This window comes from Onthophagus taurus, chromosome 10 (genome assembly GCF_036711975.1).
Source record: "Onthophagus taurus isolate NC chromosome 10, IU_Otau_3.0, whole genome shotgun sequence".
Classification (NCBI taxonomy): Eukaryota; Metazoa; Arthropoda; class Insecta; order Coleoptera; family Scarabaeidae; genus Onthophagus; species Onthophagus taurus.
Genome location: NC_091975.1, coordinates 50,345 through 75,750, shown reverse-complemented (window position 1 = coordinate 75,750; position 25,406 = coordinate 50,345). Strand labels below are relative to the sequence as shown.

General features: G+C 31.3%; 6 protein-coding genes across 14 annotated transcripts; 3 read left to right on the top strand and 3 right to left on the bottom strand.

The window, feature by feature from the left end:
- Positions 1 to 8: 8 nt before the first annotated feature.
- On the bottom strand, positions 9 to 6,687 carry LOC111413356 (zinc-dependent metalloprotease kuz). Of its 3 annotated transcripts, none has more exons than XM_023044285.2 (9): positions 6,264 to 6,687; positions 3,718 to 3,975; positions 3,133 to 3,659; positions 2,519 to 3,067; positions 2,101 to 2,465; positions 1,631 to 2,033; positions 1,294 to 1,575; positions 1,084 to 1,234; positions 9 to 1,028 (listed from the first exon to the last, which is right to left on the bottom strand). In XM_023044285.2, the coding sequence occupies exons 1-9, from the start codon at positions 6,319 to 6,321 to the stop codon at positions 934 to 936; spliced, it is 2,688 nt and encodes an 895-aa protein (XP_022900053.2). In that variant the 5' UTR covers positions 6,322 to 6,687; the 3' UTR covers positions 9 to 933. The 3 variants fall into 3 exon arrangements, with proteins under 3 accessions (XP_022900053.2, XP_022900054.2, XP_022900055.2); XM_023044286.2 differs by having other exon boundaries at positions 9 to 1,025; XM_023044287.2 differs by having other exon boundaries at positions 9 to 1,010.
- A 417-nt stretch (positions 6,688 to 7,104) lies between these two features.
- Positions 7,105 to 17,827, top strand: LOC111413369 (V-type ATPase subunit a family protein Vha100-1). 5 transcript variants are annotated; one of them, XM_023044307.2, is made up of 8 exons: positions 7,115 to 7,328; positions 7,404 to 7,580; positions 8,391 to 8,519; positions 13,689 to 13,783; positions 14,712 to 14,753; positions 15,499 to 15,625; positions 15,678 to 17,307; positions 17,366 to 17,827. In XM_023044307.2, the coding sequence occupies exons 1-8, from the start codon at positions 7,212 to 7,214 to the stop codon at positions 17,638 to 17,640; spliced, it is 2,592 nt and encodes an 863-aa protein (XP_022900075.1). In that variant the 5' UTR covers positions 7,115 to 7,211; the 3' UTR covers positions 17,641 to 17,827. The 5 variants fall into 5 exon arrangements, with proteins under 5 accessions (XP_022900078.1, XP_022900075.1, XP_022900077.1 ...); XM_023044310.2 differs by lacking the exons at positions 13,689 to 13,783; positions 14,712 to 14,753 and adding an exon at positions 11,667 to 11,752 and having other exon boundaries at positions 7,105 to 7,328; XM_023044309.2 differs by lacking the exon at positions 14,712 to 14,753.
- Positions 17,828 to 17,921: 94 nt separating this feature from the next.
- LOC111413323 (Uridine-cytidine kinase) lies at positions 17,922 to 20,278 on the top strand. Of its 2 annotated transcripts, none has more exons than XM_023044246.2 (5): positions 17,922 to 18,102; positions 18,162 to 18,564; positions 18,618 to 18,715; positions 18,776 to 18,824; positions 19,814 to 20,278. In XM_023044246.2, exons 1-5 carry the CDS (start codon positions 18,007 to 18,009, stop codon positions 19,972 to 19,974), a joined length of 807 nt encoding a protein of 268 aa, XP_022900014.1. In that variant the 5' UTR covers positions 17,922 to 18,006; the 3' UTR covers positions 19,975 to 20,278. The 2 variants fall into 2 exon arrangements, with proteins under 2 accessions (XP_022900014.1, XP_022900015.1); XM_023044247.2 differs by lacking the exon at positions 19,814 to 20,278 and adding an exon at positions 19,193 to 19,696.
- On the bottom strand, positions 18,884 to 20,843 carry LOC111413324 (Ubiquitin-like protein 5). Of its 2 annotated transcripts, XM_023044249.2 has the most exons (4): positions 20,667 to 20,843; positions 20,433 to 20,613; positions 20,316 to 20,365; positions 18,884 to 19,261 (listed from the first exon to the last, which is right to left on the bottom strand). In XM_023044249.2, the coding sequence occupies exons 2-3, from the start codon at positions 20,608 to 20,610 to the stop codon at positions 20,322 to 20,324; spliced, it is 222 nt and encodes a 73-aa protein (XP_022900017.1). In that variant the 5' UTR covers positions 20,611 to 20,613; positions 20,667 to 20,843; the 3' UTR covers positions 18,884 to 19,261; positions 20,316 to 20,321. The 2 variants fall into 2 exon arrangements, with proteins under 2 accessions (XP_022900017.1, XP_022900016.1); XM_023044248.2 differs by lacking the exon at positions 18,884 to 19,261 and having other exon boundaries at positions 20,269 to 20,365.
- A 284-nt stretch (positions 20,844 to 21,127) lies between these two features.
- On the top strand, positions 21,128 to 23,512 carry LOC111413322 (surfeit locus protein 4 homolog). The gene is made up of 5 exons (XM_023044245.2): positions 21,128 to 21,294; positions 21,783 to 22,046; positions 22,100 to 22,330; positions 22,713 to 22,892; positions 22,950 to 23,512. The coding sequence occupies exons 1-5, from the start codon at positions 21,244 to 21,246 to the stop codon at positions 23,034 to 23,036; spliced, it is 813 nt and encodes a 270-aa protein (XP_022900013.1). The 5' UTR covers positions 21,128 to 21,243; the 3' UTR covers positions 23,037 to 23,512.
- A 456-nt stretch (positions 23,513 to 23,968) lies between these two features.
- On the bottom strand, positions 23,969 to 25,393 carry LOC111413327 (methylthioribose-1-phosphate isomerase). Its single transcript, XM_023044252.2, has 4 exons — positions 24,890 to 25,393; positions 24,626 to 24,834; positions 24,186 to 24,551; positions 23,969 to 24,132 (listed from the first exon to the last, which is right to left on the bottom strand). The coding sequence occupies exons 1-4, from the start codon at positions 25,255 to 25,257 to the stop codon at positions 24,008 to 24,010; spliced, it is 1,068 nt and encodes a 355-aa protein (XP_022900020.1). The 5' UTR covers positions 25,258 to 25,393; the 3' UTR covers positions 23,969 to 24,007.
- Between the last annotated feature and the right edge of the window lie 13 nt (positions 25,394 to 25,406).

Sequence of the window (25,406 nt, the reverse complement as noted above, 5' to 3'; positions counted from 1 at the left end):
AACGTTCGAAAAACGTATTAATACTAATTATCATGAAGTCGAAAAAGTAAAAATGTAATTCTAATAAATAAATGCACGTTCAATTTTTTTATCACAATCGCCTGAATATCGATCAGATCAGCAATACTGAGTTTTTCAGAAAAAAATAACAAATTTAGGTGTGTTTAGAAAAATAGCGCCTAGTAATTTTAATATTATTTTGTATGATTTCTTTCTTAGTTCGGGGAGAGATCGCATCGAATCCAAAATATCCTATTTTTTATACAACTCTCAAAGTTAACATCTAAAACGTCACCTTAGCTACAAAATTTACAAAAATACTTCGATTATTTTGCACAAGCAACGAAGTTGGAATATTCTTTTTATGTATTATTATTGGATAAATCAACAATTAAACAAATTGAACACATTTCGCTTATAGTGTTTATCAATAAAGTACAGTATTTCTCAATTTAATTATTAAAAACCACTGGAAATGTTTAAACATTAATTTAATTAAAAATAATCTAATAACACTTGTTTTTCTTTTACGTTTCGAATAATAAAAAACTCCAATTATTCACCTTAATAATAATCATAAATACAAATACTATTTGTTCATTATTTTACCGTTCTCTTTACGCACCACATCACTCACCTAGTTTATTCTCATTTTGTAATATCGACTAGCACTTTAACCATTCTCAAAAAAAAAATCAAATTTTTATCAAGTTTTACAAAAATACTATTATTCATTTCCCTCCAAATTTCCCAAAAAACAAAAATTCATCACAGTCAACTATTCACCTCACCACCTTTCAACAAATCACCCCGATTACAATTATTAGCTGCCGGACCCTCAAAATGAATGCTCATCATAGGATCACCATAATCATATTCAGGAGGTGGAGAGACGTGCCGCTGCGAATCACCTTCGCCCTGTTGATGTTGTTGTCAGACTTTTTGTCTCATTTCATAAGCGTTTCCGTAAGGATGCGACCGACCCCCTGCTCCTGAAGGTGGTGCTGTTGCTAACAAGGAATAATCTACTATGTTAAACGTAAAGGAACTTCTGAAATTATGTAGTTTTCGATTATTTAATACCTTTGGGGGCGTAGTACTGGCCGCGACCTTCACCGTAACCCTGTCGTGGACCGTGACTCCCAGACGGCCTTCCTGTTCTTGGTGGAGGTGGATTTCGACCCGGTATTGATTGACCTCGCGATGAAGCACCTTGATGATTTCCAGAATGTCGCTAAAATAATAAACATGATTATAAACTATTTGCTGACTTTATTTTATATAAAATCTTACCATTCTTCTTAATGTAGTAATAGGTCTTCTTAAAGTTTCGCTTATTCTTCTTGCGGGTGGTTTTTTTGGGTTGGAAGAAGGCGTATGAACAGCGCAACATTTAATAAATAGACCCATAAACAAGATAAACCCAATACCCATCAATAAAACAGCCCACCAATACTCGGTAACCCATTGGCTAACAGTGAGTAAAGTATCTTTATTTAATAGCAAATTTACAAGTCGTACCAATGGCCCGTCAGCGTCGACGGCTCTACATTTAAAGAATACATCACAATAACCCTACAAATAAAAATAAATTAGTTTCAAAATTCTTTTTTTAAATCCTTTTTAGTACCTGGAAATTATCACATGGTGATCCAGGACGAAGACTAATTCCGCCTTTCGGTAAGTTAACCTGTTCGGCAAATTCACTGGTACTTCGACAAATATCCGTACCGTTTTGGCAAGCTAATTCGCATAATTTCCGCTTATCAATATTAGGTGTATCCTGCGAGGTTAATGAGCATGGTTGAAGATTCCATTCAAGACAAATTGATCCGCTACATTCCCCTTTAATACATAATTGAGTTCCGTTATTACAACGAGTTTTATCCGGTTTTGGCTGAGGTTGGGGACAATCCGCCGATTTTCCATTGCATTTTGATGATGCGGAACAATCAGATTCCGGTTTACAAACATCTTCTTCCCATGCTTCGACGTATTTACAATCGTGGTTACAACACGGACCTTGACTAGGACTAAAAAAATAAATAAATAATAGTATATTATTATATGAGCATATAATAATAATAATAATTTTTTTACCTGCACTGTTTTCCTTTCTTTCTTTGACATCCTTTGATGTTTGTGTTATTAGTAATCAATCGTCTATCTTCAGCGCTAATAATTCTTGGATAACAACACTTATCTTTGTCACATTCAACATCATCGTAGCCACAATCGCATTCTTCGCCAGCTTCGACTATTTTATTTCCGCAGAACGCACCCGCGGAGGCAGTGAAACAGTTTTTCTTTTTGCTATCTTCGATAGCGTCTAAAACCATCGAGATATTTCCTACGCTACAGGTTGAAAATTTGCTGTTGTTTGGACGGTCACCGCTTGTTGCTGAAGCGAACATAATAAAATTACCAGTTTGACCACCAGGTCGACAGTCAGACGGATAATCATGCTAAAATAACGATAGGTTACATTAAAAAAATGGAAATAAATGAATAATCTTACGGGCGATCCAAAATTATGACCAATTTCGTGAGCTAGAGTCAATTGTGAAACTTTTGGTGGAACTCTACTATTATAATTAACAAAAGTAATAATTCCGGTATTTAAAGATCTTTTAGTACTTTGATACATCCCACCAACCGTTTCCGTATAAGTCTTATACTTTTCACAAATTCCACCAGATGCTCCGGATGCCGAGGCGACCCATGCTAAACCTAAAGTACCACCCGTGAAATCTCTGTACGTGAATACGTACGCCAAACAGAAATCTTCGTGATTTCCAAGCGAGTGGATATTTAAAAAGTTGCTCACGTCGATGTTTTCCATACAAAATTGGTTTATTTCGCATTTGTAACCGCGACAGTTACACGAGGAATCGTCGTCGATTTTTATGCGTTGCACTTCGAATTTTATGTTTCTATGCTCGTTTCTTCCATCGAATTTCGTGTCACGGTATATGTAATTAACCGCCGTTACATGGTGGGCAATTAATGATAAAATTTCTTCACGGGTTTTTTCGTTAATTTCAGTTTCTTTTGTAGGATCTGCATGCTTTATTAAAATAAGAAACGTTTTAATTAAAATAAGATCAAATTTAAAAAGTTAATATTTCTTACTTCAGGGAATCCTTCACGAATATGTTTCCAAATTAATGGGTCCGTTTGTATATACAAAGAGCAAGTGTTTCGATTTTCTTCTCGTCGGGTGGCTCGTTTTTTCCGTTTATTTTTAATTTTCTCATTAGCATTTTTCGTGTATTTCAAATAAGCTTCTTCATTTTTTTCTTTATACCCTTCGAATATATCGTTTATATATTTATCGTTTTTCTTCTTCTTATTCTTTTTATGCTTTTCTTTTAAATAGTTTAAATCGTTGGGTTCGTCAACCCCTGAATATTGAATCTTTTCCATCCACTGTTGAACTTCGTCGTTAACCCCGCAACCTCCACCTTTTCTAACATCTCTATACGGATCTTCTACGTGATTTTCATCGTAAATAACCGAATGAAACGTTCGATTCTGGTGTTTTTCCTCGGGAAAATAATGCCGCGCTTTTTCAACGTAATAAGACGAATCGGAAGCGACGATTTTTCCTTCAAAAACACCGTCGATTATGGAACCAAACACTGAACTATTTGGATCACCTAATGATTACAACAAATATTAAATTAATTAAAAAAAAAACAATTTTTTAAAGCATACCAATCACGTGCCCAGTGTAAATATGAGAAGTGTCGACTTCTAAAGGACCATCGGGACTGTGCACTTCGAGGTTTTCACTGAAAACCCCCAAATCCCGTTTCAAACGTAACCGAAAGTTTCGGCCGTGTGCTTTAAAAGCCAAATGTACGGCGTTATCTCGAACAACGGAACGTTTCGCGCGAAGATGCGATTTGTGGACGTCTTGATGGTCGTAGGTTAAAGGTTCGAAATGGGAGATGTACTCATTTAATCGATTTGCTAAAAAAAATTAAATCCAATAAGTAACATTGAAATTTTAAAAATAAAGTTGGAATAATCTAATATAGAGTATGTACATATAATTGTAATCTTTTCAAATAGGCTTATGTCTGATTACTAATAAGATTTTTCTGTAAGGATATAGTTTTTTTAAAGTTAATACATAGTGTTATGGAGTTAACAATTAATATAATAATTGCTATTGTACCTGTTTACCAAGTATTATCCATAATCTTGTGAGATAATAGAGCAGTTATAGTATGAAGGGTCAGTTTATGCCTTCATATATAGACGAAACATTTCTTATTTATTGCTTATGTCAGTGACGTTCCAAGCAGGAAAAAAATGGTGGCTGTATCTTTAACCTTATTTTAGGAACCCGCCTAAACCTAAGGCGGTCTGTACAGTGAGACTCATTATGACCAGGCTTCACACACGAAACTGCTTATTAGCCAAAACCTGTAGTTTGTTCAGTTTAGTCATGGTGGCAGACGAGAAGGATTTCAACATGCCAAGTGATACTACTGCTGCGATAGATTACCACATCATGGGGCAGTTTCTACTATAGCATATGACCATACGCAACAACTCTCGTGCAGCAGACCTCAGATATTTCTAATCTGAGGTCTGTTATTTCCAACTATTTCCTTAACGCAAACTTCTCTGTCCTGGCAGTGGAAATAGCATTTATCTTTCACTTAATTACGTAATTAGGTATGAAGACACGCAATTGATGACACAATGACTGATTACAAATTGATTTCCGTGAATCACAGGTAAGTACGTAATCAGTAGCGCCGTGGGTGGGGTCCCATTTGATAACATAGAAAGCGAATTTACATTCATTTATCTCACTCTCTATGATCGTAATATTTCAAATCTCTGATCTCAAGAAAATCTTCTGTATGATTATTTACTATTGCCACAGAACAATAGAGAAATCCCACTCTCGGCTTGCAGAGTAACTAGCACATCTTCTCGCGCAGATTAAGGGTTGATTCTTCGCAATCAGTTCTGACGCACAAGTTATGTACCGGCTGGTTCAAATTCGATGTTCGAATAGGCTATCTCGGAAACTATAAGAGTTAGAAAAAAAGTAGCTTACAGGTCTCGATCTCTTTTTTTAAATAAAGGTCCTTAAAATAGATTAAAACTTCAAAGGTATGGAGAAAGAGTAAGCATTCTGTATTATTCTATGCGATTGCAAGATTTCTGATAGTATCTGATACTGATACTCAATTTTATTTTTGAAATCTAGCTCCTCATTTTCAACTCTCCATCTATTTGTTCATGCACGTTAAATACATCTAAACATTTGTACTCCATAAAATTATCTGGGGACTTCAACTTGTTTATGTAGTTGCTATTAGTTTTCGAGATTTTGTTACTCAATACTCCAAAGTACATCAAAAAGTAAAAACATGCCGACATAAATTTAAAAGTTAGTAATTAATGGACTGCTTTAAGTTCGAAAAATTTTATTAACGTTCACTTTAAAGTAAATCCGGTTAAGATTTACAACTAAAACGTACACATCAATAATTCCACTTGATATAGAAAGTTAATAACTTCGAATAGGAACGAGAAAGTATCCTACATTTTAACTTCAACCATCTCTGAAAAGATTCCAACACAAAGCAAAACTAAGAACGCTATAAATTAAATCAGCGGATTTAAAAAAAGCGAAAGTTTAAGTGCCTGAAAAAATGTATACAATCAAGAAACTCGCCCAATCAAAACGAGTTGCTCAATTTTCGTAATGAATAGACATAGATAAAGACGGTTGTAGGTTTATGACTAATTTAAGTAAACTAATGTTGCATGCGGGCTTCCCACATCCGATCCCTTTTATCTGGGAAAAAAAGCTTTGGCCACAAGCACCGAGGACGTTCAACTTGCACTTCCTGTATGAATCACTTAACGACCTTGAGTTTTGTAATTGAAAACACACGAAAGCGCTACCTGCTCTCTATTGAAACTACTACATTGTCGATTTTTTTCCTTAATTATAAATACAATCAAATTTAAGTAGTTTCTCGGAATGTGACTCATAAAGAGGCGTAACCCAAACACACATATTAAGTTAAAAATAAAATTAAAAAGCAAAAGAAAGAAATATGGAAATACGTATTTCACACAGAGATTAAAATTGTAAAGATGAATTTGTAACATTATTTATATCAAAATGTGTGTATTAACTTTAAGAAAACTATATTAGAATAGTGCATAAACATACATACAATGAAAACATGAAAACGATACATATTTAAAACGTATCTGAAACTTACCACCTTCGATAAACGGTGAAATAATGAACACAATAGCGCATAGCGTGGTGTAACTCATGTTTCGGGGTAACAGTTCATAAAAACGGCACAGTACCCGATTAAAACTACCCGAGAAAATCGAGTTAAATCATCGAGAAACCGTTTTACAGCTGACTGCCGAGGGGGTCCACATTTACGGATCTTTGTGTACCGCCCGTAACACGCATGCGTTTGTTTTCCTGGCGATAATTGATAGATTTCGAGAAATTGGGGCACGGCGAATAATCGTACACAATTCGCACTTCACCGTTCAAGGATTTTCCAAATAAAAACGACACATTTCGACACTTATCCACCGAATCTAATCTATTTTTAAGATGGAAATACTGCATTATACACATTTACCACCATTTGTGGGTTTATCAATCAGCACCACCTTTCATTCAAGACTCGAACTAAATTGTACAAATAGTTTTGAACATTTATTTATTTTAATGACTTTATTTTATTAATAGCAACCTTTATTTATATACAGAACTTTTAAATCAAAGTATTTACACTTCAATATTTTTTTAATTAAATCTCAAAGAGTTTTTCATAATCAATCTCTATAAAACAGTTTGCGCTAAAACTAATAGATGGCAAGACTTGTTTAAATTAATTTTCAACCACTCAATTAAAAAAAATTCTCTTTAATTAAAAATAAATTTAATTTTGTTTCAGTCATATTATTATTGTGTAAATTAATTAATCTTAAATTAAATCATAAACAATTTTAATATTATTATTTTTTGTAATACGAGATCATGCGCAGTTACTTTTTTGGTCACATGATCACAAAACGTCAAATAAACGTCATTCGACTGGGTAACGATTTTAGTCTGTGAATTGGGTTCAGTTCTCCGCGGACCTCTATTTGAAAAAAACCGCTCGGTAGTGCACGTTTTAGTTCTCTCTATTTCCATCAAAATGGGCTCCTTATTTAGGAGTGCGGAAATGACCCTATGCCAGCTCTTTTTACAGAGCGAGGCCGCATACGCTTGTGTTTCTGAACTTGGGGAACTCGGGCTCGTTCAGTTTAGAGACGTAAGTATCTTCATTCTCCGCCCCCCATTTAAAGAAAACCTAAAGGATCGATGAATTATGTTATTTTTGATTTAGCTCAATCCAGACGTGAACGCGTTTCAGCGAAAGTTTGTCAACGAGGTCAGACGTTGCGATGAGATGGAGAGGAAGTTACGGTATTTGGAGAAGGAGATTAAGAAGGATGGAATTCCTATGTTGGATACTGGAGAAAACCCAGAAGCTCCACAACCACGCGAAATGATCGATTTAGAGGTAGATTGAGATTTTTTTGTGGTTTTGGAAGTTGTAAATCTTTTCTGTTTGTTGTTATTTTTTCGCTAGAATGATTAAGATAAAAAAAGGGGAACAAAGGAAAAAATGTAATAATAAAAAAAGTACAATTGGGTGATTGATTTATGTACCGTTTTTTTTGATGATGTGATTGTTGGTTTTTTGATAGGATTTATTAATAACACAAACTCTAAATTAGATTATTTAACTTTTAATAAGTACCTATTTTTGTATTTTATATTTTTTAAATCTATTTAACCTTCATAATGATTTATATTTTGTAAATTTTGTATTAATTTTGAAACAATGTAACATTTATAACTTTTTTAAACCAAACATTATTTTCATAACAAATCGTTTTTAATACTATTACTCCATTTACACATTCTAATATTATGTATTGAATTTTTGGAATTCCATGATGATTCATTCCAATTAGATGAGTACCTTTTGCCATTTTCTAGCTGCTGAAGTCGATACTAAATCTATTATCAATACACAGTGTATAAGCCTTGCCAAAAATATTTTTGCATAACACCAAAACAACATTTGTAGGCGTCGATTTCCTCGTGGCCAAAACTGCATTTGTGTCATTTTTGCTTTAAGTACTGCTTAAAAATAATGTGACCTCAAAAGGGAAGATTTATCCACACAAATAATTTTCCATTGATTATGATTCTAATTTTATACAAAATCAAAATATGATGCTTTATGACGGTTAAAATAAAATTATTTTTAATAATTTAAAATATTTTTGGTATACAATTTGTTGTTCATCTCGCTTAAATTTAGGCAACTTTCGAGAAGTTAGAAAATGAGCTACGCGAAGTAAATCAAAATGCGGAGGCTTTAAAAAGAAACTTCTTGGAATTGACGGAGTTAAAACAGATTTTGCGTAAAACCCAAGTGTTTTTCGATGAGGTAAGTCGTTCTCGTAACGTTTTTTTTATTACTTTTATATAAGTATTTATAAATCTTTTTTTTAATAATACCTTTTATTAAACTGAATTTATTTTTATCTATTTTTAATTTTCTTTTAATGTAAATACGATCACCTAGCATGATATAAACGCAATTATATTTATAATATTTTTCGATTCTAACACTAATTCTTTGGTATTAATTTCACGGTTCCTCCGTTCCCGGTTTAATTTATTGTTGAAAATTATTTAATTACTTTTTTATATTTTAGATTACTTGCATTTTGTTCTTTTTTTTTGAATTTTTTATTTCTTGGGCCGAGAACCTTCGATTTTATGCCTACATTAAATACGGATGCTATATACGCTTAAAATGCTTATTTAAAAAATTAAATATAGCTAAAAAATAAGCATTCCTTACAATTAAAATTTTTTTGGTTTTTTTATACTTGAAATTCTTTGGTAAATTCTAGGGGTCGATATTTGGGGATAAATTGGAACCCGTAGGTCTCGAAACGATAATGCTTCAGTAAGTGGGCCTGTCGCTTGGCGTTTATAAATCTGTCTTAAAAAACGCACCTAACTCTTCGTATAAAGCATCCGTTTTTTTTCTTTTTTTTGCTACTATTGTTAGTTTTATTAATATTAATCAATATTAATTTGCATGATAAAAGATTTAAAAAGAAATAATAAGTGCATTAATTATAATAATAACTTTTTTTTTGCATTTTTTTTATTTATTATTTAATAATGATTGTTTAAAACTTGATAATGATGATGATGTGTAAAACTATGTATAAATACTAACTTGCATTTCAGCTGGATATTTATTTTTTAATGTAATAAGCCCGGGGTTCAATTTGTTTTTTTTTTTTTTAATATTTATTTTTAATTAACCATTTGATCGCCTGGTGTCACAATGCCCTTAAATGTGTTTGTTAAAAATGGGAGTTTTTGATAATATTATTTAAAAAAACTTTAATTAAAGGAAAAATTAACAGTTTAGGTAATTAATTAACGAAAATTTATTCCATAATCCTTTTTTTTTGTTCATTCCATAATCGTTACATTCTGCTTATATTCTTTTTGTGTTATTTAGCTTGTCATTTTACAGGAAAATATGTTTTGGATGATGTTTACATAGTAAAAAACGTTTCATTTAATTTTCACATAAAATTCCACAATATGATGACCAGTTTCAGGTTGACATTTAATGTTAATCACAACTGTATCTGATAAAGCCGAAGCACAATAAAATGCAAACCAATTTCAAGTAAACATGATATTAATCACTAAACATCGGCAACAAGCGACCTCGCCTTAATTACACAAAAAACCCACAACTCTAGTTGTTCTTGCGACCGAGGCATCACAATATGATGATCAGTTTAAGGTTGATATAATATTAATCACCGAGCCTCGGACGCGGCATAACTAGTCAAAAGATCTGCGAACAACCAGTTTGAGGTTGGCCACAAAGTTGATCTGTGCCATAAAATGCAAACCAGTTTAAGGTAGATATAATATTAATCACTGGAGCAACCTCGACTTAATTAATCTAAAGATCTGTAAGTGTATTTGATAAAGTTGACGCGCCACAAAATGATGATCAAATTGAGGTTGATGTAATATTAATCACAAAACCTCACATTACCACGAAGCTTCTATCTCAAATACTTGTCCCACTTCCCTAGTCTAAATCAGATGCAGATTTTTATTGTGTGGTTTCGAGAGGGCTAAACTATAAAAAGATTATTATTACAACGAAATAATTCAAGAATACAAAAACAAAACGAAAATTGTATTTGGGAATAGAAATGACATAGTTTTTAAAGATTTAAACATCATTAACTTTCCTAATCACGTTTATTTTAAGAAATATTTACTTTACGTTTTATGCTTTTATATGGCATACTTCCAGAAAGTGATTTATTTATTATTTAGTTTTGATCGGTTACACGATTTCAGATAAGAGATATGAATGAGTTTTAATTTAGAACAAAATAATTAAAAATTAAAAAAAAACCATAACGTAATCAATTTAATTAAAGTTATCAATCGGCTACTTTGCTACTGTTTTTGAAATTGGTTATAATAAATAATAGTAATTGAAATTTTAAGTTTTTCTTATCGTTAAAAATATTATTTTAGCTATTAAATTAATGAGTTCCATTTAAAATTGAATTTGGTTTCAAACATTTTTTTTTCTCGAAACTGGTTAAGTAACCCGATATCATTGTTTATTCGTTTTTAATCTTTTCGAGTTTAAATCCCCTTACATTAAAGTATTAAATGTAATACATAACGAAAAATTTATTCAATCTCGAGTTTAACGAACTAAGCCTTAAATCCCCATAAAATAAACAATTTCATATCGTAATCTTTTAAAACCCTACCTTTTTTTAACACATTTTTTTAACAATGTTAATTCTAACAGCATTAGTTCATTTAGCGCCACGATTTTCATTCATCTTAACAAATAATTTGTTATAAATGGTTACGCAACGTTAAAAAAACTTTAAACTTTAAAAAAAAACCGGTTGTATAACGATAAAAAATTATTACATTAGCAACAAAAAAAACCCAATAGACTTTGTACTATTTAGATTTTCTCTTAAAATATTAATAATAACAAAAAAACGAGGTCGTCACGTGGTTTGTGGACTCTAACTGCCTTTTTTTAATGCTACTCACAATTCACATAAATACAATGCATGTTTATTGGCTGGTGTATTTCGAAAGTTAACCTTGCAACAATCAATCGCGGACAATGAGTCGTTTTGCGACGATTTACTGCTAATTGGTAATTTCAAATCTTTTAAAAGCACCAAACAACTTAATCATTTCGTATTATCCTGTGTTATTGCTGTTTCTCAATAATTTATGTTAACCTTTAATTTTATTTATTACTTATAGTGTTTTAAACCCTTCTTCTTAGTTCAACTGTTTTTTTTGTTTTTGTTGCTAAACCCAATCCACCTGAAAGAATTAAATTAGAAAGAAATAAAGATTTTCATTTTAAAGTAAGAATTTGAAAGAACTAGGCAGAGGGGTAGATAAAGTTGGGCCTTTATATAGAAATTAAAAACGTAAAATGCACAAAATCCGGGCATTGTTTCACCAGGCTGACCGAGGTGGGTCTGCTCAGATGGCCGATCCTGCTAGAGAGGAAGAGCAAGTGACCCTGCTGGGAGAGGAAGGGCTGCGGGCGGGCGGCCAAGCCCTAAAATTGGGGTAAAAGCATCTTGTTTTGTACATTTATTAGAGAAAGAACACGCAGATTCCCTAAGCCCTAAAATAAATTAATTAAAAGAAAATAATAATCGATGCGTAATTTATTTATAATTTTGACTTTAAAATTTTTTGAGGACGGTCCAGATAAACTTTTTCAGAAAATGAAAGTGAGTAATAAAGAGTATGAAAATTATGAGTAATAACACAAGTTTTTAAAGAACGTATTTCCTGGAAAAAAAACGATAACGAATTACCGATAAAAAATAAAAAGGAATGTCGAGTGTTACAATAAAATTTAATTTTGAAAGAGTTTTTATTTGATGAGTACACAATTTATTGAGTATTGTTTGCAAACTAAACCAAAAGTTTGTTAAGGTGGTAATATTATAAGCATTCTTGGACATAATAAAATTAACAAATATTTGTTTTTAACGATTAGCATATGTGGTGACATTTGCATAATATTTATTAGAATTTGTCTATTAAATGTAGGGTTTGACAAAATTGGCTGAACTCGAAATTTTCTAGGTCTAGTGATAGTTCTAGTTTTAAATTATTCAGCACTAAATTATTGTATATTTTAATTAAACTAAAAGTAGATCTAACACTAGACCTAGAACTAGAATTATTTGGGTTTAGTCGTCTTTAGAGACGCACAGCTAAACCCTAATGTTTCTAATTCTAGGTATAGTGCTAGTTCTAGTTATTAATCAGCGTTAGATTGTTATATACTTTTATTGAACAAAAACTAGAAATAACACAAGACCTAGCACTAGAATCATTCGGGTTTAGTCGTCTTGAGAGACGTGAGGCTAAATCCGAATGTTTCTAGTTCTCGGTCTAGTGTTAGTTCTAGTAGTGCACTAGCACTATCAGTAGAAGTAACGCAATACATAGAACTAGAATCATTCGGGTGTAGCCATCTTGAGAAACGTGCAGCTAAACCCGAATGTTTCTAGTTCTAGGTCTAATGTTAGTTCTTGTGATATTTTTATCTATCTTCTTACCATATTTTCTGTTAAAAAGTTTAATTCTGGACCGTTTCATGAATATAATAAATAGAAATTTTGTTGTTAACCCAAGATTTTTCAAAATTTCTCCACATTCTCTGATGTTCTTTCAGCACTTGTGTCAACATTTGGCAGACACCGCGAGGCTCCGGATGACGCTGAGGCAAGAACGTGTCCGTTTGAGCCCCGAATGTCTTTAAACCGTAACCGTGTTTTTTTTTTTGTTCCTCCGTTTCTAATTTAATACGCAAAATTCATTTTCATTATTACATATTTCTAAAATAAAAATGTTTATACTGGGTGATTCTTTGAAACACTTTAATTTCATTCTTATAATTTAAAAGAACTACCCTATATAAAGAATAAAAGAGAATATTTAAAGGGCTCCCGGAACTTGACCCCCTAAAAAACTAAGCTTCATATAAATTCATTTCGTTAAAAATAAGAGTTTTTGTGCACGTTTCGTAGCACATTTTGCACTTGCATTTTCACCATGCTAATTGTGACGCTTTTCACCCGTTTCCTTTTTAAAATAATTCTTTTTTTTTTGTTTGTTTTTTTTTCTTTATTGTTTGTCTATGATCTTTTAAAGTCGATTAAAATCGAATCCTCCATCCACATAAAACGGTAAACGGTGGTGGTGATGATGATTGATTTATTTTTTTGTTGAATTTCTAGTGTGAAACATTTGTGTCGAAGTGATTTTTTGTCATGCTAGGTGTTGGATTGCTTTATTACCACATTTTAATTTTTAATATACTAAAAAAATAAAAATGTATAACTTGAAGATGATCTTTGTCTTTTGAATGAGATGAAGATTGTTTTCATAGTATTTATTCGGGTTGACCTTGTATGGTCTTTAAAATAAAATGGGGCCCCACCCACCTGTCCCACCAGCCTAATCTTCTAATTGTCTTGTTGGACAGCACGAGGGTGGAAACCCCACCGAATCAATGACCAGAGCACTCATTAGCGATGACAATATTGCGAGACAAGGGGGCCTGGGCCCTGTACAGTTAGGGTATGTATCATTATTCAAAATATCTAAAGAAAAAAAATTATAAAGATATCAAAACGAAACAGGATTTTACAGACTTTATAAACTCATTTGCATTTAGAACGTTTTTATTCACTAATTTTAAATCATTTGATTTAAATCACGGTTTTTTGATAAGATCATTTTTTGACATTTATAATGTCATTTTAATAACACCAGAAGATGTTAAAATCACTTAGTTACTGGATATTTGGAAATTTTCCATCCTTAATTTTTTTATGAATCTTGATGGAAACGTCAATGTGACATTATTCTGTATTTAAGATCTGATTATTAAGAATGATCATTGAGACATCTATATTTAATAAGGCACAAAGATGTTTCTGCCAAAAAAAAGAGTGTCTCAGCCTCAAGCAACTTCGACTTTATTCCCTCAACCAGTTAAGACGGCGTAGATAAATTTTTGATGGTCGTGAATGATTGTAACCAAGGCCGATGTGGCTACAATGGAGGCTCTTACAGATAAATGTACATTCTCTCAACTAGTCATCATAAAGCATCGCAACATTGTCATAATACCAATAATTGTTGTATAATAAGACTGGGAAGAAATATTGGGTGGCTATCAAAGTTTGTATCCGAGATGGTACAATCAAGATAATATGCTGTTGAGGGAATGCCTGTTAACCATAAAATTTGCGAAACTCCAGTGAACTAAGGTTAATGTTAAAGTGTTTGTTTTATACCATTTTAAATCGTGATTTTTTTCAACATTAAAGTGTTACATCTTAATTTAAAAAGTTACGTTTAGAACCGATTCATTTAGAACAACTTTTCATTCAGATTTGTTTTAAATCTCCATATTTTCATCTTTCCATTTTTTTTGTATTGAAGTGAATCATTTTTATTAAAATCACAAAACGACTATCTAAGTGAATTTTTGCAAAACCAGTTTTCCGGAAAAGCCTAGCGAATTGGAAGACTACCTACCTTGGTCAGTATCTTTGTTTTTATTTTAAATAGACTCCTTTTTGCCAAAAAACACACAAAACGTTCAATTGCACCAAGCCTATAATTTTATATTTTTTATTTTTAATTAAGTTTTGCTGAATTTCGAACGTGAAAATCATTAAGGAATCTTTTCACGTTGGTGATTCAATTAATGCTAATTAATTTTAATTATTTAAATAAAAATCGAATCGTTATTGTGACGTCTTTTTAATGTATAAATTTTATGAGGGAAGCTTTTAAAAGTCATTTTCTTATTTTTTTTTTTAAGTTCGCCGCTTTTTTGTGTCGTAGTTACGCCTATTTTACTTTGTCGTTGTCCTTAGAGTAGTTTAATTTTTGTCCATTCCAACCTTAAAGAAAATTGATCCAAAAAGATTTATTATAAAAGCCAAGAGAATTCGACTTTCTTTTAAAAAATAAAAGAAAAGTGCTGCGAGAACATCCCCCCGACTTCAAAAAAATTTATTTCTTTTATTTTTTTTTTTACATTTTTAACGTGGCGTCCAACAAGTCAACTTAATTTTGCATTTAAAGCTACAAAAATTACCTAGGTCCAATAAAGATTAGATTATAGAGCATTTTATTTCAGCTAAATTATATTTAAATTGACTTAATCGTTGTTTATAACAGTGTAATAAAGAATAGTGTTGAAACATGAAAACAAATTAGCTGAAATAAAATAAGTTAATAATAAATAATAATTAATTTTTTTATTTGATAATAAATAGTTTCGTCGCTGGCGTCATCCTTCGCGAAAGAATACCGGCTTTTGAAAGGATGTTATGGAGAGCTTGCCGAGGAAACGTCTTTTTACGCCAAGCGGAAATTGAGACGCCTTTAGAAGATCCATCGACGGTACTTATAAATTTATTAAATTAATTAATTCATCTTTAATTATTTTTTTTAGGGTGATCAAGTTTTCAAATCCGTTTTTATAATTTTCTTCCAAGGAGATCAATTAAAAACTCGCGTTAAAAAAATTTGCGAAGGATTCCGAGCTACTCTCTATCCATGCCCAGAAGCTCCGGCAGATCGTAGAGAAATGGCAATGGGGGTGATGACTCGTATCGAAGATTTAAATACCGTTCTAGGTCAAACCCAAGATCATCGTCATCGCGTTTTGGTGGCTGCCGCAAAAAACATTAAAAATTGGTTCGTTAAAGTCCGAAAGATCAAAGCGATTTATCACACGTTGAATCTATTCAATTTGGATGTGACACAAAAATGTTTAATCGCCGAATGTTGGGTTCCCGTTTTAGATTTGGAAAATATTCAGTTAGCTTTAAGACGTGGAACGGAAAGGAGCGGAAGTTCCGTTCCGCCGATTTTAAATAAAATGGAAACTTGTGAAGATCCACCAACTTACAATCATACTAATAAATTTACCACGGCTTTTCAAGCTTTAATTGATTCTTACGGTATTGCTTCTTATAGAGAAATGAATCCAGCCCCTTACACAATTATTACATTTCCGTTTCTTTTCGCTGTCATGTTTGGCGATTGTGGACATGGATTATTAATGGCTTTATTCGCTGGATGGATGGTTTTGAAAGAAAAGCCCTTGGCTGCAAAAAAATCAGATAACGAAATTTGGAATATTTTCTTTGGGGGAAGATACATTATTTTATTAATGGGCGTTTTCTCAATTTACACTGGCTTAATTTACAATGATATGTTTTCGAAATCTTTAAATATCTTCGGTTCTCAATGGCGTGTTAATAACGTCACTGAAGAACAAGCTATAAACATGTTAGATACGCACATGTTAGATCCTGCAACTAAAGATTTCTTGGGTTATCCGTACGTTATTGGTATGGACCCCGTTTGGCAATTAGCAAAGAATAAAATCATTTTTCAAAACGCCTATAAAATGAAAATTTCGATTATTCTTGGTGTGTTTCATATGTTATTCGGTGTTGCTTTGAGTCTTTGCAATCACCGTTATTTTAAGAATAAAGTCAACATCTTTTGTGAATTTATCCCTCAAGTTATCTTCTTAACCTTCCTCTTCTTATACATGGTGTCTTTAATGTTTATGAAATGGATTATGTTTTTTGCAACACTTGATTTACCTGGAGATGAGGATGGTGATTTTCGTCGTGGTCCTCAATGCGCCCCATCAATTTTAATAACATTTATTAACATGGTGCTATTTAAAGAATCGAAAATCGTTGAGGGATGCGATGAAACTATGTACCCAGGTCAAATGTTTGTGCAAAAATTTTTGGTTATAACCGCATTACTTTGCGTGCCATGGATGTTACTCGCCAAACCGATTTATATAATGCGGACCCGATCGCAGAAAGCTGTCCATACTCAAATGCAACAAGCAACTGAAAATGGAGATGCGGAACAAGCCCTTGCTAATAACACTCAAGCAGCAGCACCACATGGTGCAACCGGTGGTCACGATGATAACGAGGAAATGAGTGAAATTTTTATCCATCAAGGAATCCATACTATTGAATATGTACTTGGATCGGTGTCTCACACTGCTTCTTATTTGCGTTTATGGGCTTTATCTCTAGCTCACGCTCGTAAGTTATTAATTTATTTAAAATAAATATTTATTAAAAATTAATAAACATTTTTTAGAACTGTCTGAAGTGTTATGGAATATGGTATTAAGTAAAGGATTGATAATAGATGATTGGAGAGGTGGAATCGTTCTTTACGTAATCTTTAGCTTCTGGGCTTGCTTAACAGTATCAATTTTGGTGTTAATGGAAGGATTATCCGCGTTTTTGCATACATTACGTTTACATTGGGTTGAGTTCCAGAGCAAGTTTTATTCCGGTCTGGGGCACGCTTTCCAACCGTTTTCGTTCGAGTTAATTCTAGACACGGCTTCCCAAGGAGATGCGGAATAAATCAATGTATTACAGAAGAACTAGATAAAAGAAATATTTCAAAATATATTAAATTATTCAATCATAAAGAAAACCTTAGACGGTACTTAAACTTGAAAGTTTTTTTATAATTGTTTTCTGATTAATTCAGTCAGAATTAAATGTTGTAATTGCTTGTATGTTAAATCAATAAATAAATATAAACTAATATTAACTTTTCGTTATTAACAATTTAATTAAAATTAATTCGCATTTAGCGCCATCTTTATTTTAAAGGTTCATTTAAAAATTCCTATTTTATCGGCATTAAGTACGCATGACTTAACCTAAAACTGTCAATATTTCACCACAACAATTTTTTAATAGTTTATTAAAACACCTCCAAAAATGAGCGAAGAAACGAAATGTAACGGAAAAATAAATGGTTTCGAGCCGAAAACACCTTTTTTGATAGGAGTGGCTGGAGGAACTGCGAGTGGAAAGGTAAGTTTAATGAAATAAGGAAAATCAATACATACAATGAATGTTTTATTTTTATCAAGAGTACGGTTTGTAAAAGAATAATGGAAAAATTGGGGCAAGTAGATATGGACCAAACGCAGCGTCAAGTCGTTTGTATTTCCCAAGATAGTTTTTACCGAGATTTAACGAAAGATGAATTGGAAAAAGCCGAAAAGGGACAATTCAATTTTGATCATCCGGCCGCATTTAATGAAAAGTTAATGGAAAAAACGTTAAGAGACATTTTAGATGGGCGTAAATGCCAAATTCCACAGTATGATTACATAAATCATCGAATAAAGAAAGACGATACAATCACTATTTATCCTGCTGATGTGGTTTTATTTGAAGGCATATTAGTTTTTTATTTCCCGGAGGTTCGCAATTTATTTCACATGAAGTTGTTTGTTGATACTGATTCCGATACTAGATTGGCTAGGAGAGGTAGATATTTCCAACGAATGATTATGTTATTTATTTCAAATAAAATTTTTAAGTCCCTAGAGATATAAATGAAAGAGGAAGAGATTTGGATCAAGTTTTAAATCAATATATGAATTTTGTTAAACCTGCTTTTGAAGAATTTTGTTCGCCGGTATGTAAAAATAATCAAATTAATATGATAAATATAAAAATGTTATTTTAATGTTTTTAGACAAAAAAATTCGCTGATGTGATTATTCCACGTGGCGCAGATAACATAGGTGAGATAACTTTTTTCCTGCTTTTAGCTATATTGTATCTATTAAAAAAATAAACCGTGTAACCTTTCCTTTTTATTTAATTATTATTTAGTAAGCATCCAGCTTATTATAAATTACATTGAACATTAAAAGTACATCTTTAGTCACTGCAAAATGCATTACTTGTATATTTTATTTATTAAGTTTCTTTGAAAAAGAAATAAAAAATAAATAGACTTATTTTTTTTTGATTTAATTTGCTATTACTCGTTTGCTTTTCCGTAATCCTTGTAAATACAATTCTTATCTACTTTTGATTTCTAAAATTAATTATTTGTTTAATTATAAAGTACGCACGGTACATGTAATGTATTAATTTATTGTTGCAGTGGCTATAGACCTAATTGTGCACCACATCTGGGATATCTTGCACGGACACCAAAACGGAATTAATAGATCTGCAAATATAGAAGCACACTGATATTTAAAATAAAAAGAAATAACACAAAAACGCACATTAAAAAAAAGCACACTAAAAACGCATTCCAACTTTAAAAGTGTTTTACATTTATTTAAATTAGTTTTTAGTTTAGATTTTAGGCATAATCTGTATTTTTGAATCTTACATTATTTTAGAATCCCATAAAAAACTTATCAATGTCAATATTACCAACAAAAAGCGTAAAATTAAAAAAGGGAAAGGTTGCACCTATTAGTTAATTAGTATTTAAGGTATTTGTAGATTTATACAAGCAAAGGTATTAATTAATTGATATACAGCCAAAAAAAAAGTATTTTCTTAACCGTGTATTAAGTAGACTAATAATTTTTTTAAAATGTATCTCATGTATCTGAAATGATATAAAATATCAATAAAAATAGATTTGAAAATATGTTTTAATATTTTATAATTATATTTGTAAAAATAAAGTCGGTAAATTCACATAACTTTTTTTTTGTTGTAAGTTTTAATTTAACATAAATTGAATAATTAAATATATTTGTTTTAGTCGCAATTGACTTAATTGTCCAACATATAAGAGAATTTTTAGCAAATCGACACAAAGCCGGTCAAAATATATCTGAAAATGCAACGGAAAGTTTGTCACCGACTCATCAAACAGCAAAACGAGTGAATTCATCCGATGGGGGTTTTAAAAGACCGCATTAAAGTAACATAATAGTTTTAAACGAGTTTGTAGTAAAAAAAGCCATATACACCAAAGTACTAATTATTATTTAAAAAAATCGTGTTAGAAAGTTATTATGTAGATGTTTTAATCGCACAAGCTATATTAGATTGTTATTTCTATTTAAAATTTACTATTGTAAAAACGTTTTAGACTTTTTTTTAGAATTGTACCTTATTATATTATCGGACTGTTATTTTTTTTAATTTATATTTAAATTCTTTTTATTTATTCTTGAAAGTGTGATGATGATGCTCTTATAAATAAAGTTATAATAAATCTTAACTAGTTTATTATTTTAACAGATTAATCAAATTAAAACCTTAAATTATTGATAATATAACTCCAGATTCATCCCATCGTGAATTTCATCTAAAATTTAAATTAAGGAATATTTTTATTAGAGGTTATGTCAATATTTTAAATTAAAAAAGGATACAATCTTGTAATTGTATGTGATCCTTGAATGGTTTATACCACTTTTTAAGAACGATTTTATCCCATTTAGTCCCCGTTTGAGCAGCAATTAGCTTTTTTAGATCCGCTATGGTATCATCTGGGTTACATTTAACCCGCACTTTTTTACCCAATCGATCGTTGCAGGTTATTTCAATCATTTTCTAATAAAAGAAAAGTTTTACAATAATTTTATTTAGTTAAGTAATTTACTTACATTATTTTATGAAAAATCTTGGTTAGTTTCTAGAAATTTGACAGATCGTTTATGTCATTTAAGTGTACGTCCTGGATTTAGTACAGTCCGACACGATAATTTCCTTAATAATAAAAAAATTAAATCGAATTTGATTTAATTGCGATTAATATATTGAAAAATTGGTTTAATAAAGTATAATATTAAGTGTAATAAAGTATTTTTTAATTACTTTATAAAATAAGTTTGATTTTTTCTTAGGTACACGTCACATTTTGACGTATAGTCTACGTTCAAATAATCGTTTCATTGATATCCAATAAAATGAAAACAATTTTAAATATAAATATAAAGTTTAATGCTTCCAAATTATTTATAAACATTTTAAAAACTAAAACAAGGATGTTATTATCTACTATAAGTTTAACGAACCTTGAAAATAACCTTGAACGGTGTGCTATTTAAGATATTTCTCTATCAAAAATGTTGACAGATTTTTAGTTGAAAGTAGCCCTCGAGTTCATACGCACGTGTACACTCCGTGGCAAATACGCTGTGTGCGTGGACTATTTTCGTTTAGTTTCGTGGTGTGTCAAACATGACGATCTCAAATGAATTTGTATCAAATGCGGAAGACGTAGCCGACCAAGTAAGTTAAAAAGCGATTTACATCAATTGAACTCACCCCCTTGTTCGTGTTCAATACAAAAATTACGTTTCTTTAATACAGATTTGTACCGAAAAAAACAATTTTTGGCACGTCATGCATCTTCATTGAACATATCTTGCACTTTGTACAATCAAAAATTGATATATTCAACAAGTTAAAACTATAAAATTATTCCCATTTTGTTAAATAAGTAATTAAAATTTGTTTTGTTAAATAAATTATTGATATTAAATTGCTTTTTAATTATGTTGTTTTTAGTTTTAGTTTAACGTGAACTAAATTCCTAATCCATCCATATGGAATTTTTATCTTTTTACATTCTTATGAAGAAAGTTTTTTTAATTAGTTAAATATTAATTTTTAAAATTTGACACTTAATTAACCTAACCTCAAATTAATTGAACACAAAACATAACCTCAAAATTTTAAATTCCAACAATTAATCCTTGTTAATTTAATTTTTTTAGGTGATTAGAAAAGGCAAATTTTTTTTGCCAACAGTCGCTAGATTATGTTTAATATCAACATTTCTTGAAGATGGATTACGCATGTGGTTTCAATGGCACGAACAGAAAGAGTACATGAATTTATCGTGGGGTTGCGGAACTTTTTTAGCAACCTTATTCGTTTTAGTTAACTTAATTGGACAATTGGGGGGTTGTGTTATGGTTATTATTAGGTACAGAGTTTCTATTGCTTGTGGAGTTTTATTTTTCATCGTTGTTCTTCAAGTAAATATGAAATTTTATTAAATTTTTTTAAAATTTTATAAATTTTTTTTTAGACATTTGCTTATAGTATCTTGTGGGACTTACAATTTTTATTCAGAAACTTAGCATTAATCGGCGCTTTGTTATTGGTATTGGCGGAAGGTCGAGGTGAAGCGAAAAGTTTATTTGCTGGAGTTCCTTCACTTGGAGACAATAAACCCAAAAATTATTTACAATTAACCGGACGTATTTTAATAGCTTTCATGTTTATCACCTTGATTAGGTTCGAGTTCACATTCTTACAGGTTAGTTTATTAAACAATTTTGTTTGTTTATTTTAATTTGCTTACTTCACACTTAATTCTTGACAGCACAGATATGGGCGGAGCTTATACCGACTCCAAACATCTTCATTGCTAACGATAAATTCCCATATGCAATTTTTCAATTAGTGTTAAAATAAAATAAACTAAGTGATATTTTAGATGACATTTTAAATGACATCTTTATTCTGGCGATTTATCTTAGCAACTGTGGTTAGCAAAATTAGCAACGAAATTGTTTGGAGTCGATATAAGCTCCGCCCCCCGTGTGACGTCAGACGTAGGCAGTCTATGAAATGTCAGTGTCAAGTTGTCAATGTCATTTTGACGTTTCAAAACATTTTAAAATTTGCTTTTTTTTTAGATTTTATTGGACCTTTTAGGATCAGCTTTGATGGTTCTAGTCACTATAGGTTATAAAACGAAACTTTCAGCACTTATTTTGGTGATTCTATTGACAACATTAAACTTTTATCATAATGCATGGTGGTATATTCCGGAATATAAACCGTTGAGAGACTTTTTAAAATACGATTTCTTCCAGGTAAGCTTAAATTTTTATATATTTATTTATTAATCAATAAAACCTTTATTTTTGTAGACTCTTTCTGTTGTTGGTGGTCTCTTAATGATAGTATATTTGGGTCCTGGCGGTGTTTCTATGGACGAACATAAAAAGCGGTGGTAAGACTTCATTCCGATATGGATGTGTAAGAAGTGGTGCAGTGTTTTTACTACAATTATTTCATGTTTTTTTAATCAACTCAAAACCGCCTTATTTTTCTTGTTCTTTGATTTTTTTGTGTGGACGATTTTTTTAAAGAAGTTTTCTTGGACTGCTCCTTCTCTCTTTATATAAAAAAAAGGCCTGGGCTCGCATCTACGCACAACTCTCGCCAGTATTACCAACTGAACAGCCCTTTATGACGGAGTTTTAGAATATTAAGATTAAAGGTTTAATATATAAATATATTTTATAAGAAACTTCAGAAATTAAAAAAAAAAAGATGAAAAGAACGAATTATAGTCATCCTCCCCATTTTTTTTGTTATTAAATATATATTATTTTTACACCTATCAATCTTTTTCTTAAATAAAAATTCTTGGGTTGTTATTAATACAAAAATAAATATATGTTACTAATAAAAAATATTATATATCGTATTTTTAGGGCATGTTGTCTTTATTATCAAAAACCTCTCCTTCTCCATAATTATATCGCGAATTTCATATAACTCGCATAGTTACAAAACTGCTATGCACTTGCACTGTCCCACATAAAATGCAATATACCTAGTAGCTTAATTGCATTGGGTAGTTTTGCAAAGCAAAAGTTTTGCTTGGAAAAGGTGACATACTCTGAGATTCCGTCTTAAAAGACGCACGGCTAGTTCTATTTTTCGTTCAATAAAAATATACCACAATCTAACGCTGCACAACAATTAAAACTAGACCTAGTTAGACTAGAACTAACACTAGACCGAGAACTAGAAACATAGAATTGCAATAAAAATATAGCGCCTATAGTCCTAGTGGAAGTAGGTACGCCCTGGTTTGTATGGATATATATTTTTGTATATTGCATCTTAAGTGTAGTAATTCACTGTATAAATTACTAAATTTAAAAAAATTAGAAAATCCTTTATTTTAAAAACAAAATTATTCAACTTGACAATTTAAAGCTTTTAACAGATCGTTAGGTTTAAAAACACCTCTTTCAGTGATAATCCCCGCAATTAAACCAGCTGGGGTGACATCAAAAGCTGGGTTCCAACAAGATATACCTAAAAAAGATCGTATTTAATAAAAATCAACATAAAAAATGAAAAAAATCAACCTTTAGCAGCTATTCTATGCTCCCCAACATGAGTCATTTCTTGTTCAGGTCTTTCTTCAATAACAATATGATCTCCGCTGAGAATTTTCGCATCAATCGAGGTAAATGGGGCGGCAACGTAAAATGGAACGTTATGAAATTTAGCTAAAACCGCAATTTGGTAAGTTCCAATTTTGTTAGCTGTATCTCCATTTGCAGCCACTCTATCTGCCCCAACAACAACAGCAGAAACGTTTCGAAGTCGCATTAACGCGGCAACCATGCTATCGACGATGAGTGTGGCTGGAATTTTTTCATGGACAAGTTCGTAAGCGGTTAATCGTGCCCCTTGGTTATACGGCCTGGTTTCCGTGCAATATACATGTTCTAAAAATGCAAAATGCTCGGCAAAAACGCTTTAGGGGTAAAAAAATGTTTGTTAATAATTTTTTTTTTGATACCTAAACGTTTTAAAGCGAACAATGAACGGATTACACCTAAAGCGGTTCCGTAACCAGCCGTGGCCAAAGACCCTGTGTTACAATGTGTTAAAATACGTAAATTTGTATCTCCTGAAAAGTGGGATAAAATTTCTTTAGCCCCATAATCACCTATCGATTTATTATCGGATATATCTTTATTTAGCATTTCTTCTACTACCATGACAAATCTTTAAAAACCAAAAAATATTTATTAGTTACTCCAACATTAAAAAACAGAATTACCTTTCTTTCATTTTTTCAATGCTAAAACCATCATCGTCACACATTTTATTTATCAAAGAAAGTAATTCATCAGCAGCTAATTTCATATTAACTGCTGTAGGTCTTGAAGAAACCAAATAATTTAATTTTCCTTCAACATCTTGTCTCATTGACTTCTTACAATCATACTTTTCATCTTTAATCTCAACGGCAAGACTTAAACAACCTACAATAGCTATAGCCGGAGCTCCACGTACCTGCATCTTATTAATAACTTTCCAGCCATCTTCAACACCCTTAATTTGTACATACTTTGATTGAGCAGGTAATAATAGTTGATCTAAAATATATAGGGTTCCGTTTTCGTATTTTATCGAGTGTAAAGACATTTTTTTCTCGTCGTTGTAATCACTATGAACTTTAAACTTTTAACGAATTTAAATAAAATTAACTTCCGTTACAACACTATTTTGTTGAATTAGTCATTTTGAAAAGAAAATAATTCAATTTCGACCATGAGATGTTGATTAAATTTGTT